This window comes from Anomalospiza imberbis, chromosome 2, assembly GCF_031753505.1.
Source record: "Anomalospiza imberbis isolate Cuckoo-Finch-1a 21T00152 chromosome 2, ASM3175350v1, whole genome shotgun sequence".
Classification (NCBI taxonomy): Eukaryota; Metazoa; Chordata; class Aves; order Passeriformes; family Viduidae; genus Anomalospiza; species Anomalospiza imberbis.
In genome coordinates this window covers 96,576,612-96,592,439 of record NC_089682.1, presented here as the reverse complement: position 1 = coordinate 96,592,439, position 15,828 = coordinate 96,576,612, and the positions used below count along the sequence as shown (strand labels likewise).

Here is a 15,828-nt window from a genome sequence, read left to right as displayed (position 1 = left end):
CCCACAAACAGGTTCAGAGTATAACCACTGCAACTGTACAGTATAAAAACAACATTCTTGCTATGAAATGAATAATTATATACTCTACAGTATGGTATGAGAAATACAAAACTTTGATCTTATTACTGCAGTGATAACGGGAAAGAATTCACTACAAGAATTAAGTCTGCAACTTCATTTAAACAAAGAGTTTGTAATTCAATTTGTTCTTTGTAAGCAGAAAGTCAGTCATTCCTCCTACCTAGACCTCCTAGATATAAACACTGTTATATCTTTAGATTTTTATATGCATTTCAAAACCACTTACTGTTCTAAGAGTTGATCGTATTTTCTTAAAGATTCCTTTTCAGCAGTAACTGCTCTCTCTTTTTCGGCAACAGCATTATCTCGTGCTTCCCTCAAATTTCTGAAGGAAACAAAAATTATTCTGTTAAGAATCTGTTAGAAACAAGACTCTTTTGCTTCATTAATTACTGCTCTCTGAACCGAACTTCAATGCTACCTTCTTCAACTCTCATAGAATGACAGAAGAGTCTGTCTATTCACGTATTTATTACAGAGGCTTTACTTCAGGTTATTTTCATATATACCAGCAAAGGTTCCAGTTCTGAAATTGTAAAAAACAGTTATCAAATCACCTATTTACATGTGGTAAATATACATATAACTCTAATTATTCTAGAATACTAGAACTAAAAATTGTTTAATTTTTGCAGGAATTCAATAAATTCCAATGATTTTCCTTGGTGCCTTGGGAATAACTGCAGAAATGCTGTCTGTCTAGCTGAGATGATTCACAACTTTTGATAGAGCAAGAAAAGTTTAGGCAAGCATAGAAATCCTATTTCCACATACAACTAATTGTCTAGTTACGGTGATGTATATGTTATTGCATGTCACTGATGTCTCCTTCTGGATTTTATTGCTGGAAACATTTTTGATCTGCAAAGAACCATAAAATAACATTTTATTACAATCAATTGATACTCCTTTTTTTTATAACCAAGGATCAGTCAAGATGTTCAAACTACCTCAATTATTATTTGACCAACGCAAATGAGAACAGCATGATACTAAGAATAAAATGTATAGTATTTGTGGTTAAAAATTGGAATTAGTTATTAAGAGTCCGTTATGCTGCAAGCAGGCTACATATTAACACTGCAGTAGACTGCAATGAAGGGAAGCACAGCTTAGATACTGTATATAAACTCAATGTCCAATATTTAGTGTAACACAGCATCAGCCAATTTGCCAGAGCTAACAGTGGTCGTTGAGGATCAGACATCTGTGTTATGACTGTTTTTAAGGATTTTTCTCTACTGCTTGTTTGCTTCTATGATGAACAGTCACCAGCATTTGGAACATATTAGATGATCTTAAAGAGTCCCTTCAATTTTGTTTTATCTAAAAGGAATCCTATTCATATGCTACAAATATGACCAAATCCAAGCACAGCTGCAAAGCAAGCTAAAACCATGGCTATCAGCAATGACTAGGGGATTTCACTTCAACACCACATTCTTCATCTGAACTGATCTGCTAATATGGATGCAACCAAGATCTTCCTACTGAAGTTTTTTTATTCTTCTCCCAACAACAGCTTTCTGACTTAAGGCAAAGTGAAATTAAAGCTCAGGCAAGTTTTGAAGAAAAGTGAAAAGTCAGGATACAAAGGAAAATAGAAAATTATTACACTCATGTAAATGTTAACCTAGGTCATTGTATCACACTAAAGGTATATTATTTCTGGTTTAAAGACTATTTTCTATAATAAACGTTATCAGTGCTACTTCCTGAATTCAAAGTAATTCACATGAACAGCAAATGGTTACTTATAAAAAACTAATATCAGAATTATGTTGCAGTTAAGTGGCTATTAGAGAAAGAGAACAAAAATTTGCTTTAAAAATTGAGTTACCAGGCTACAGAATTTAGTGCAGAAATTGAGGGACTGACCTTAAGATTAGATTCTTTAAAAGTGACTCATACCAAAATATGGGAACATGGCAATACATTTCGTTAACAGCATTCAGATCAAGCATATTGTGTCTTAGAGTAGGAGTCCAGAGCAGTATCCTTAAGACCACAGTAGTGGAAGTGGGATAAAAATGAAACAGTAGGAGATACAGAGACTCATTTAGAGAATAAACTATTTTGCTTAGCTGAACAATTAATCATTTGAAAATACAGTAGGAGGAAAAAGGACACAAGTGAGGGGCTATTCAACCAACAAGACCACAATCATAGATGTGATGCAACTTCTCTTGAAATACTCTCTTTCTAGAGAGCCAGGAGCCAGTAATGCTGCCAGTTGTCAGTTATGTGATTGCCATTTCACAGGAGGTGAAGCACCTACCCAAATGGCTGCACTGGGGACTTATGCGGCATCTAGCCAGCCTATCACACAAGCGAAAGTAACCTGAAATGGGACAGAAGTACTATCTAGAAAATCAAGAATGGGCATGGGGGAAAAGTGTGGGATGAAGACATGGGAGGCAGCAGCTCATGTGCATCTTTATTAGGTTTTCAAACAAACCTCTTGGCAACTGCCATTTATTGCACTTTGTCACATCCCTAAACTGGTCTAGAATGAACACACTGGATTCCAGTCAGATTCAACCACGTCAGAAAAGGTGCTCAGGGAAAGCATCTCACATGCTAAACTACTAAATTGTGTTTGAGCTATGGGAACAGACTACAGGTAATCCAGTGTAAACCTCTTGCAGACATTCACATGCTCTGTGAATTCACTCACGCTTGCTAATGCAACCATAACTCATGCTTACAACAACCATACAAGTGAAACTGATGCCAAAAAAATTAGGCATGAAAGCATCACCTTTTTATTAGTGGCCCCCTCCCATTTTAGGTTCTTCAGCTGATTCATCCAAGTGTAAAATAAGTGCCAATAAATTCAAAGGAACTATCAGGCACATCAGGCTTGGCAAAGTGGCAAAGAATATGAGCAACTGAATATTGGATTAGCTTAGCTGTAATACCATTCCATGCTTTGAGCAGGATGATGAAACCAGCATCTTAACTTCATTTTCAGCCACAAACAGCATCTCATCACATTACACAAATTCACTGCAAATTGTTTTGCTCACAATTTGAAGTTCCATTTGTCTTACCATTGAGGCAGACTGCCTTACAGTAGATTTTTTAGTATTTTCTAGAAAGAACATATGCTAGAAAGACTTCTTTGAATTTTTTTTTTTTTTTGCTAAACATGTAGGCAAATCTAAGGGATTTGCATTTCAGAAGTAATTATTTCAAAATGAGGAAAATAACTTCTGTAAAGCAGTTCCAGATACAAATGAAATATCTTTCAGTGGCTTTCTCAATGATATACAGATACTTGTCAAATCTCCAAAGGAGTGCATGTTTAAATTCATACTTTGTAATTCAAAATAGATTTGCATACAGGAAGTGGTGTGGATGTATATGTCTATTTTACTCACACTTGCAAAACTACACAATGATGTAATTGTTTTTTAATTAGAACCTTTCTGTTGACTGAAATACAGGAGAAACCATGTTCTTTTTCTATTCTTCCCAGCAGTAACAAAACTACCTATTAGAGGAACGGATATTGATGCCACAAATATCTTTTTACTACTGTCATTTCCTTCTCCACATGACACTTTCAGGACATCTACAGTGAAGTTAAGTTACTAAGCACTCCTCCCATTTCAAATGGGCAAAAAACCAAGCTAAAAAAGAAATTTGGTGCCAAAGGTCCAGATCCCTAAGTCCCTAAAAGGCTTATGCATGTGCATATAATTCCATGGTATTCAACAGGATTGCATACATACAAGTCTTTGCAGGACTAGAATCTTCTTCAAATAAAGAATTTTACAATAATTTACAGGAAATCAATGTTTTTTTTAATCACAATGCTCTAAAAAAACTCTGATTTATTTCATACAGGTCTAAGTCCTATCTCTTTTGGGTTTTTCCTACCTTATTTTCTGCATCAACACCTGCTCTTCTGGATTCCCAGCACAGTTTCAAGATTCCCCCTAGAGCATGACAGGTAAACTGTCATCCCATATTAATACTATACCTTTGAACAAACTTCAAATCACCAAATTTTAAGTAGAACATGAATTTTAATAATCCTTTTCAAATGATAATGTTGGCTGTTCATCATTTAATAATAAATATAACAACAAAAACTTACTATACAAGTATAATTTTATTTTAGTTTTTACAAGACTCCCATCAGTTTTACAACCAAGCTTAAATTGTTACATTTTGAACACCTCTCTAAGAGTTAGTCAGCTAGGATTATACCTAAGCACAAAACAGTGCTTGGTCATTTCTTCCTCAATTAGGTTATTGCCTACACCTTACCTACCTGTTTTCACGTTCATACATCTCCTTTGAGGTGCTTCTTAGTTGCTCAATTTCTTGATTTGTTTTCAACCTTATTTGTTCCAACTCTTCATGCAGTCTCTTTTCATATTCTGCTTTATAGTGGTCTCTGTAAATAAACAAACATACTGCACTAGTCAAAATATCAAAACTTCAGGTACAGCTTTAGAGGAGCAGAGTTCTTCTTGATTTTACATTCTATTTCAATCTTTCCTCATTCACCTCTTAATGACTTAAAATACTTATCAGCTTATGTTGCTACATAAATTAAATGAAAATCAACCAGGAATAAGTAATATTTAACTGTGAATAAACAAAGTTTTTTCCACATAGATTAAAATTTTAAAAGTAATTTAAAATATTGATTAATCACATAACATTAGCATTCTTCCAGAACTTCTTTGTCAGTCTCTACGCAAATGCTTATATTAAGTAACCATTTAACTCCTCACTGTCTTCTTCAGCACTGGGTAGGATTGATTAACTTATTGACTTGCAATGCTGCCATGCCACCACAAGACTTCTTTGTGTACTATCTGCACCTCCTATGAGGGGAAAAAAATATCACAAGAAACACCGACGATTAAATGGAGTGGAGATTTGTCAAGTCAAAAAACCCCATGATTTGGGAATTTATCCTGTCAATGTAACATATGAATTATTTAAAACACAAAAATTTTAAGCAGCAGGTTACCGAAGATATCAGGATAAAAGAATTTCATTTCAGGGAAACATTACTTTTTTTGTAACTTTGGAAGCTCATGACAGATTGTAAGGAATCTCATAAAGAATCTCTCCTACAAAAATAGGGTTATGTTGTAAGCGCTTAACAGTTAAGGAATGTCAAAATTTTATAGCATCTACTTAATGTTCAAGAAAAATTAATCAGTAATTGAGCAACTGGTAAAAATCACAGGTTTGGAAACAAAAGCACATTATGAAGATATGTGCATTTACAACAGTAAAAGGTTTTAGATTTCATTTGATTTCCAAGCATGTGATAGCCCATAATTCTTAGAAATGAGTACTTGAGCTGGTCATAAACTCCCTCACATTAACTAGAAGCCCCAAAATATTAAAATGGAGAATGTTTGCTGTCCAGGTTTTCCTTTTATTTTATTTCCTTTTCCTTTTGTAAAAGAAAACTTTACAGGTTTTCTTTTTATTGAGACACTGTATTTCAGTTGACCCTTCAAGATAAAAGTAAACTTACCTCTTCTCCTTCCTCAACTGTGCCACACTATAGCAAATACTGTATGAAGACCTTTTATATAATAAAAAGGTTTATCATGAAAAAACCAAAAAGAATTATTTCTCAAATTTTCAAAAGCAAGACTTAAAATTGTATTTAAAATACAGAAGTTCTGGGTGAACATAGTTCTGAGATATAAACATGCAAAACAAATATAAAAAACTTTGAGTGACTGCACTGAAAGGAAAAATAATATTTAAGACTCTTCTGATATGGGATGGAGCTCCATAACTAATCACTTCAAGAATGCCCTTCTATTTTCATTTAGGTAACAATTTTTGTTTTAGTTGTCTATCAAGAGACTCATATTAGCTCACTTCCTCTTAGTTATACAGGACAAGATATATAGATATACATTGAAAACAAAAAGTTTATTTTATAATTAACTGAGTAAACCTACAAGAATAATTGCCATAAACTCCCAATGCTGAAAGTTTACTTCCATTGCTATAGTCTTATAAAGTTAAAAAAAGTCTGTAATACATATTATGACCCCAGAAAAGTATTCTGCTTCTAGTTACAAAAATATGGGTTAGCTTTCTGAAAAATAAAATTAATTAAATGGGATTTGTGCCAGAAACAAGGGAAAACAGTTAAAGAACCTGTCTACTGATAGAAGTGAACAGACAATAACTTGCCTGGATGTGACATATTTTTCATACATTTCTTCCCTAGCTTTTTTGGCATCCTCTAGCTGAATCTGTAGTCTTTCAAGACGATCTTCTTCATGTGCACAGCGAACACTAAGTTCCATGTTCTGGCGATTAAGATAATCTTTATCTTTTTGCAGCAAGTTGAGGGATTGTTGTATGGTTGCCAGCTATAAAAGGTATTAAAAAGAACATTTTAACATGAATTTCAAGATAACTATTTAACCTATGTACACATATTTGCAATTTAATTTTAACTCTATTCTGTGAAATCATCTGAACCAAAAGACTCTATTTACACTTTAAGTAAGTTGATGAAGCTTTAAGCTGAAAAAAAGACTTTAATAACAATACAATTTTATGAATTTTCATTATTTATTTCTAGTAGTTAGCACCTGAAAAAAGAGGTCCTTTCCTCTACATCAGTATCTAAATAGTGCTGAAGTACTGAATCGCAGCAGTACTGCATAGTGCTCTGTCAGAAATACTGATGGAGAATCTTGGTGCCAACCTGTCATACAGACTATGACATTCTCAGGAACAGCAGTGAAATGCTTAAGGGCACCAGCGTGATTACTGCTCCGTAAAGAAATGGTAAAAGTAAAGACACAGTAAAACTGATAGTTCTGGGGCTGACATAAGGCATGATTGCTGTGGACAAGGCAATGTTCCAGGCCCACCGCAAGGGCAAAGAGCTGGTGTTGCTACAGAAGGCTGATCTGATGTCAAAGGCAGCTGTTCTCAACATGTTCTTGTTCCTACTTTGGAACATGTTTCCTACACCAAGAAGTAGTGTGAGGGAGAGTAGTCTCCATCCATTCAAAGTGAACACAGTTAGAGAACAGCCAAAGAGCATAAGGGCACTGTTGCAAGGTGGCCCAACTCCATAATCACGATAACAAAACAGTTTCACCCCCTTAAAGAATTTTGCCATTTAAGCTCCTGAGGATTTCACATACCAAGTTCAAAGAATGATAAATTAATAACTTATCAGAACCATGTCTCCTACAGCTATAATGATGTCATATATATGGTTTAGACAGAACTCACCTTTTCTAAGTATAGAAGGACTAACAGTTACTTAGGGAAGATACTGGAGACAAAGACATGGAGCAAGCAGTTAAATAGATGACAATTTATATACTAACAGTGCTCTTAGAGGCATGCTCCTCTCCATCAGCCCACTTGCTGAGCATCACACTCAGGGTGAGGTATAAATGCTTGTCCTATACTTGATTTAAGAAAAAAAAGTAAACATGGTCTCCCTCCAAGTAACACGTTATCTGTATGTCCATGTTGAACAGACATCATTGACTACTACACAAAGAAAAGCAAGCAGTTACTGCTCCTATGAATACTCCTGCTCTGGAACAGTCTTTACTGTGTAAAAACTTCCAATTGGATGTTCTTCCAATCCAGGACCTGATACTGTATCAGTAGACACAAAAATCAGCAGAAACCTTCCAGGAGATTTAAGTAATACACAGATTGATGCGGTATTTTAGTTAAAAATACTGATACTTTTATTCACTCTGATTAATTCAGTATAAAGTTTATGAAAAAAAGCGATTGTTGCTGCTATTCTGCAGTATTTCATATGCATGTACAAACTTGATGTACAGGACAGTACTTTTTTGGCCATTATTGTACGCTGAGAACAAACCTGACTTTTGGTGTCCTCTTACAATGCTAGACTGAGGAATAAATAGACTAACAAAGCCTTCAGACTGACACCAAAGGGGTACTTTCTAATACAAACTCAGTTTTTTCCCTAATGTTTCTGACAATCTCTACAGTTACCTGTAAAATTAGGCAGAGCAATGCTGTCCTTAAAGTGGCAGATTTAGCCACTGTTTTCTCTGTAACATGGTTATTCACACAGACACACTAAGGAACACATCTCCCCCGAATACTCTCAGGAGTAGTCTGTCTCATCTATTCAGCTGCTAAAGTGTTAACACACAAAGATCTTCCACACTATTCTTGCAGGGCTCTGCTTTCCTGGCTGAACCCTTGCCTGCCCATTGGAAGTGGGGAATTAATTCCTTGACTTGCTTTGCATGTGCGTGTAGCTTTTGCTTTGCCTATTAAATGGTCTTTATCTCAACCCATGAGTTTTATTGACTTTTACTCTTCCGATTCTCTCCCCCATCCCACTGAGATGGGCAAACAGCTATGTGGGGCTTAGTTGCCAGCTGGAGTTAAACCACATCAAGCATATTCACAGCATTAATCTTCCAATGGTAAATTTTCCCCTGGGGCCTCCCAGGTTCCTGAGCTTATTGGCAGAGTTCAGTCTGTCTTTGCTTCAGCCTTCTAAGTCACATACCTAGGAAAATGGCATGCATATAACGCCTAGGGAAAAATGGGAAGCACTTGACCAGTGTTGAGGAAGACAGCCTATGTTGCTGTGAGGCTGACCAGCCATTTGAAGGATCATAGCAAGTGATCAAGGCTTCTGATTACCAGAATCCTTCTTCAAGGAGGAGCATTCAGTTGGGTTGGTAAATGTAATCTCAGTCCCTGCAAAGATTATGAAGTAAATTCCCCTGGAAGCTATATCCATAAATATGAATGAGAAGGTGACAGAAAAACTAGCAGGAATTTACCAAGGCCAAACCTATCAAACCTGACAAAAATGTTAGCTCTGTGGATGGGGGGACCACTGTCCATGTCATTTACTTTTGCATGGTTTTCAGCCACCTCCTGTAACGAACAACTCTATGGAAAAGATGGCACAATATGGATCAGACAGGCAAACATCTGTTGGACAAACTGAACATGGGACAGAAATGCGCCCTGACAGCAAAGAAGGTCAAGTGGCTACAAGGCTATATTAGCAACAATGCAGACAGTGGGTTAAGGAAAATAATTATCCTGCGTTCCATACTTGTGACACTCTATTTGGAGTGCTGTATCCCATGACTTGCATGTACTAAACACATATATTAACATACTGAAGCAGGACCAGAAGAGCTCTACCAAGATGGTCATGAACTATAGCATATGATGTACAAGGGGCTAAGAGAAATACTTGGAACTTTTTTCAGCCTTCAGAAGAGAAGTCTGGTGGGGAAAATATTGTTATCTTCACCTATCCAAGTGGAACACATAAAAATAGCTAGATTCTTGGCCATACATAGTGACAGGACAAAATGCAATAGAAAAATGCTGTACTGACTGATTAGTTTTTACAAATGCACTTTCACAAGAGGGCAGACGATCACTGGAACAGATTGTCCAAAAGGCTGCAGAATCTCCATCATTGGAGACAATAAAAACTTGAGAAAGCCCTAAGCAACTTGACCTAATCTTGCTCTGTACTGCATGGGCAGGTTGGAGCAGCTGGTCTCTTGAGACCATTCTAATTAAATTATTCCATGCTCCTGACAAACTTGATTAGACAAATAATCAAATTCCTGAGATGAAAAAATACACAATTACTAAGGTAAGAAATTTATGTTTACCTCTTTTGCTAAATCATTTCTTTCTTTAGTTTGTGTTTTGTATGACATCTCCAGTACTTCATGGTTTCTTCTGAGTTCTGACAATTCATGCTCAAATACATCACGTTCACTGTGAAAGCAAAGTTAAACTATTAAAAACATAAAGTGTAATGAACAAAAGTTCTGTGCCTTTTAAATTTCTCAGCCTTCTTCCAGTTCATGACACTGACTTCTTCCAACCGGTCAGTCACAGAACAATTGGTGATAATCTTAATCTTTTATCATTATTAACACCTGCAACAGTATCATTTTATATGAAACAATTGAGGATTATTTAAATAATCACATACAAAGAAAATTCTACAATACTCAAAACTCCCATCCTAAATTATTTAATTCTCCTCTGATTATTCTTCCTTATTACAACTTTGGGCTATACATTTTTTCTCTTAACAATGATCTGTAAGTATCCTTATCCATTGTTCTTGCTTTATCAAGATTCTGATGCTATTTCCCATGACATACTCTTCAATCTTTTGCAGACATGGAAGTCCAATGAAAAAGTGAAACAACTTCATTCCCATCCTCCTAACAGAGCAGAAAGCAATGTATACTTGTTCTCAGTAGGCACTCTCCCCTGCATACAGCCTTGATACCAGAATGGATTGTCATGTTTAAAATAGACAAAACACGGCTGCAAAAACTGTGGTGTCCTGAGCAAGAAGTGCTTTCTCCACTCTCACCCTGTCAGAACAGTGAAACGAATGAGCCAGTATGAGCTTGCAGTTTAGAATAAAGCTAACCAATATTATATTAAGAATAGCATCACTTTAAAACAGATAGCTTGTAGTACATCAGAACTAGATTTGACATAGTGTTTTTTAAAGGCAGAAACAAGTCTGGAAGTGATTTACTCCTGCAGTGCTCCCAAATATCCTCATGCAGTTATGCCAACAGAGCTCTCCCCTCCCCTTCGTCTGTGCCTACCCAGCTGAATACAACCAACTCTCTCAAATACAGTTTTGGCATGTTCATTCATGCTTTTCTCAACTCAAGACTATTTTAAATGCACACTGTTAAACACTGGGACCATTCACATGAAAATTATTACAATCCATTTATTAAGATGCAGTTGCATATAGGAAGCAAATCACAGCATCAATCCATCCTATTTGCAACAAGATGCCAGACAGATTCCAGGGTTGTTTTTGTACATATAGCTGTACCAAAAACACTGTGAATCCAGAAGACAGATTCCCCTACAAATGACTTAGAGGGCAAAGTCATTTGTGTCAGTAACTACACCTGAGTTCATTCCATATGAACAACTGAGGAGCTGACAGGGTCTTTTCTATTCATAATCCCCATTTTTTAATACATTTCTCAACAAATGTGCCAAAGACCAGATTTCTTGTACTTGTGAGCACACTGAAAAAGCTATTTGGAAGCTGGACTGTGAAGCATACATCCATGAATATATTTACAAGAAGTCTATTTTCACTATTTTGCAATTGCTTTTTGCAAGATGGATATTCAAAACATTGGCTATAAAAGTACAATCTGTATTTTAAAAAAGCTAGACACTGGAACTTCCTGCAGTTAAACAAATTCACATAGGTAATCCTAAGATTATCTGCCAGAGTTCTCAAAACAGCCCTTTCAAATTTATGGTTCCAAGGATATCTTAAGTTGTAAATATTAATTCCCAAAGTCCTGCCCTCTTAACTCACTCAGCAAGCAGCACAGAGTAGAGCATAGGACCTTTTGTTAGATCACTGCTTCTAAACTATGAATAAAAAAAGAATACTTGTTCCAAGATGCTTGCCATCAACAGCTCCCACTTCCTTAGCTGCAAATAAGACCGCTAGGCTGTCTTGAAAACACAGTAAATCTGAAAATATAAACTTTTAGGAAGACAATCTGATGTATTGGTTTTCAGAATGTTGTTAATTTTAGGTCTGCAGTATACTGAAGGAGGTCATTTAACCATTAGTGTATCAGGTAAGGAAAAATATCTGTGTGTGTAAGCCAAAATCAAAAAGAAGAAGTCTGGTCAATCAAGGCTGATCTTTATTAACATTTGTATGTTAGTTAAACACCTGAATTATGGAGATACTTACCATTTTACTTTTTCATAGTTCTGTTGTCTGTAATCACCTTGCTGAATCAACTGCTTGGTATCAGCCAGTTCCAGTGTTAAACGTTGGCATCTGACCTCAAGCTCTGACCGACTCCTCCTCTCGTCTTCATAGCTCTAGCAAGTGAGACATTTTGAAATGATCACAGCTGCACTGATATTTACTTGAAGTAATCACCAGCTAAGTTCTGTGAAAACCTCTTATGAATATTCAGGTGGTAATGCTTTCATTTGTTTCAGTATTTGGAAATTTAGCACATCACAAAGTAACCGATACTCAACTTATTTTTATCTTATTACAAATACTTGATTAAATATACCTGTTTTTTCCAGTTCATTTGTCCATTAGCACAACTTTCAAGACCAGTAACCCTCATATAAACAGCTGGTGGTCTGCCAACCTATACTAGGAGCATGAAAGTCACACCACCTTTACAGCAGTTTCAAACAAGTCAAGATACTTGTGAAGATACTTGCTAGTTAATTTGAAATAAAAAAAAAAAGGAAGAGAATGGTTTGTTCAGCAAGTTTAGCAACATCTGTCATTATCTGAAAGATTACAGCCAGTTACTCCCAACTTGTAGCTACTATATCTGGTAACCTCTATTTTCTGAAGTATATCATGGAAAGCTTTGGTGGAAGAAAAAAAATTAAAAAAAAAAAATTACATAATGGTCCATCAGCATTAATTTCCATTTTCCCTTCTTTTTCCTCCTCACATACTTTTACGGATATTCTGGAAACCAGTACAACAAAAGCAAAGCAATAGGAGCCACACAGACTATTCATCTTTTAAAATACTAGGTATTCCTTTTGAAGATCAACAGATTTCCTAATCACACTCATTCCCTCCAACTCTCCTCAAGAATAGCAGACTTTTATACCTTAATCCCCAATCTAGACTCCATTTTTCAGTTTTCTACTACATAGGTACTTTTTTCACAAACTTACCTTACTTACTTGCCCTAAATACTCTACTACTTAGCAATTTATTCACAAGAACAACCAAAATAATAATGCTCATTCACTTACACATGGTAAAGCTGATGGACTACAAAAAGAGTTGCTTATTAAGAATTTGAGAATACTCCTGGGCATTTGGATTTTTTCCATACCCTACTTTCCAGAAAACTGCTGAGTTCAGATTTTTATTGCTGTGATTGACAGCAAGCCCAGTAATGGATGCTTGATTAACAATTATTCTCTCTGGTTATTATGAATGGATATCACAATATTATTAACTGAATGCGAGCACAGCCTTAAGATGCCATTACTAAGCCAAATATTTAGCAACTGCAAATTACATTTATTTTGTAGTAAAAGACAATGAGTGTATATTATGTATGAGTGCATAATTTTTCAACATTGCTGAAAGCTATGCTTTATACAGTTATAGGAGGATAATTGTCTAGCTAGTTTTTAATAGACAAAGGAAGTTTAGGCAACAGCATATATGGAGTATAATGCAGAAGGACACTGATAAACTTCACAGACATCAGCAGCTGAAAGACTAACAGAATGCCTTCTTCTAAAAACACACATAAATATTTATAAGACACTACAGAAAAGCTCCCTAATCTACCAGACATATTTTACCTATTCTGTTGAAAAAAAAAGAATATTTTGTTTTATATTTCACATACCTACTTATCTTCACCTTTACTAAAATTACTTCAGGTCACACATCACAAAAATCACAACATCCAGAAAGTTTTAAAGAGGATTCTGCATGGTCTACCATTAAAAATATATAATGTAAAGATGTGATTGTTATTAATTCTAACACATACTGGTATATATGGTTTAAGTTTATCCTAATGAATAGATATACATTAAGCAAAATAACACTATGAAACACTCTCTAATCAGTTTACATGCCATTATTTATAAAGATGGCATTATTATAATGGTAGTCTGTGTCAGATATTCTTAAAAGGTGTGCACAAGTTAGCTAAAGTTTCAAATATGTAACATAATGGTGCAAATACGCTGTTATCCGATGCAAACATGGCTCATCTTGCAACAGGAAATGTTGGTAAGGGCACTTAACTTTTAAGTGCAAATTGAAAGATTAAGGTTAGAATACAATTCTTCTGTGGATATTCCATGCCATTCTGCCATGCTGAAATTCACACACTCTTCACTGAGTGGGCTACTGAAACTCCTACAGTATTATGTAGCTGAGAGCTAGAAGACAACTACCAAAAGTATAAAATTAAATTGGTTAACCTCTGGAAAAAAGTTATCATAGATAGCTTTAAAGCAACAATTAACAGAACAACTAAATATCTGCAAAAGCAGCTCCTTCTAATACATGAGACCAAAACTTACTTTTGAATTTTATTTAATAAATCAGTTATTAATGTCATGTTAATGTCATGTAACAGTATGGTAATTCCAGGGAAGGAGAGTTAAATTCTGCTTTGGAAAAGTGAAACTAAGACCTACCTTAATTAGAGGGGTTTGTCATGTTTGGTTTTTTTTCAGATTCAATATAATTCCTGAAGAAACATTAATTATACTGCACAGGACACTGTTTTTCATCTACCTAATCTTAAGGTGTCAAAGTAGCATTTCAAACACATGAAGAAACATGACAAAGCAAGCTGATACCCAGTCTAGGCTGTAAATAGGCTAACACACAAAACCCCCTATGTGGGATGCACATCTCCAGGTAGCACATACACAAGCTTCTGCACTTCCATAGCAATACATCTTAAAGACATACAACCGAGCTGCCTGTGCTTAGGCAGAAGAAGCCTAGCTTTGCATGTTGCATGATGAAATTAATTTCGTTTCTAACAATGTCCACATATGCTGAACTGATTTTAAGATCTCCGCAATGGAACAGCTTTATCTTTCCATTTATTTTCAAAAGACAGCTTGAACATGTTGATAAACAACTTAGTCCTGTGGCAGCAAAAAAGAGGCTTTTAGAAGAATCAAGATAAAGAGCTCTTTCAAGGACAGAAATGAGGTACTGGAAATAATACCAATAAATAATATTAGCTTAAGTAAGCCACTAACTTTAAAATAATTAAAGTACAAACAGAACTTCCTTACACTGAATATGATGGCCATAATACTCCAAATACCTCATGGTTCTTCTTCAGCCTCTTAAGAATTTTTTCTTCTGCAGAGAGGAGAAACTCAGATCGATGAGATAGTTAAAACAAATTAAAAACCAAACTTGTCTTGTGTGAGACAGATAGGCAACCACTGCCTAAATAAATTCCTGACCGAGCTGCCTAAGAAACCCAGTAGTAACCAGTACAGGTGGTTACTACAGGGCATGAGTCAGCAAAGAAGTGCTTTTGTTGGTTTACAAAAACTGTCCACAGATGATGTTTAGAGCAAGATTCTCAGCTGGCCTGATCTGCACCACTTAAAACCCCAAACTGATAGAGAAACTAAAGATCTAATGGCAAACCTCAGTTTAATGATATTAATCTTCACTGCTATCCTCAGTCTGCAATGAGCAGCAGTTTAAGCAGTCACTGAAGTAAACACCTATCTGAATTTCAAGTGCAAAATCCAGGTGACATACTTTCTGAACTAAGGTAGTGACACATAATACATGATAGGGATTAGCTGATGTTTCAAAAAGCCTTTGGAGATCAGAAGATAAATAGAAATGAAAGGAATAGATTAATCAGCTAATCAAGCAGAAGAAGCACAACATCTTTACACCATCTACAGATAAGCCTGTAAAAGAAAGTGAACCCGCTTTTAAAAAGCATTTTTTTTTAAAGATCTGCATCTTTGAAGAATCACTTACAAAAGCCAGCACTTTGTTCATATCCTAAAGGCCCTAGAGAAATGTAAAGCTACTGTACTATTGTGATGTGAAAACAATTCCCTCCAGTTATATGGATGAGGTACTGCTTTGTAAAGATAACATTTTGCTTCAATTGTTTACATACTCTGCATTCAAAAATTACTGGTAAATACATTATTTATTGT

The 15,828-nt window shown here is 35.5% G+C and overlaps 1 protein-coding gene across 1 annotated transcript in view; it reads right to left on the bottom strand.

Annotated features, from left to right (window-relative positions):
• Positions 1-15,828, bottom strand: part of PIBF1 (progesterone immunomodulatory binding factor 1) — a 108,961-nt gene that overhangs the window by 78,648 nt on the left and 14,485 nt on the right. The window contains exons 6-10 of the mRNA XM_068182315.1: positions 11,849-11,982; positions 9,750-9,858; positions 6,271-6,452; positions 4,364-4,489; positions 308-406 (exon numbers count right to left, since the gene is read on the bottom strand). Of these exons, the coding sequence (XP_068038416.1) occupies positions 308-406; positions 4,364-4,489; positions 6,271-6,452; positions 9,750-9,858; positions 11,849-11,982 (650 nt within the window). The remainder of the gene's footprint in view (positions 1-307; positions 407-4,363; positions 4,490-6,270; positions 6,453-9,749; positions 9,859-11,848; positions 11,983-15,828) is intronic.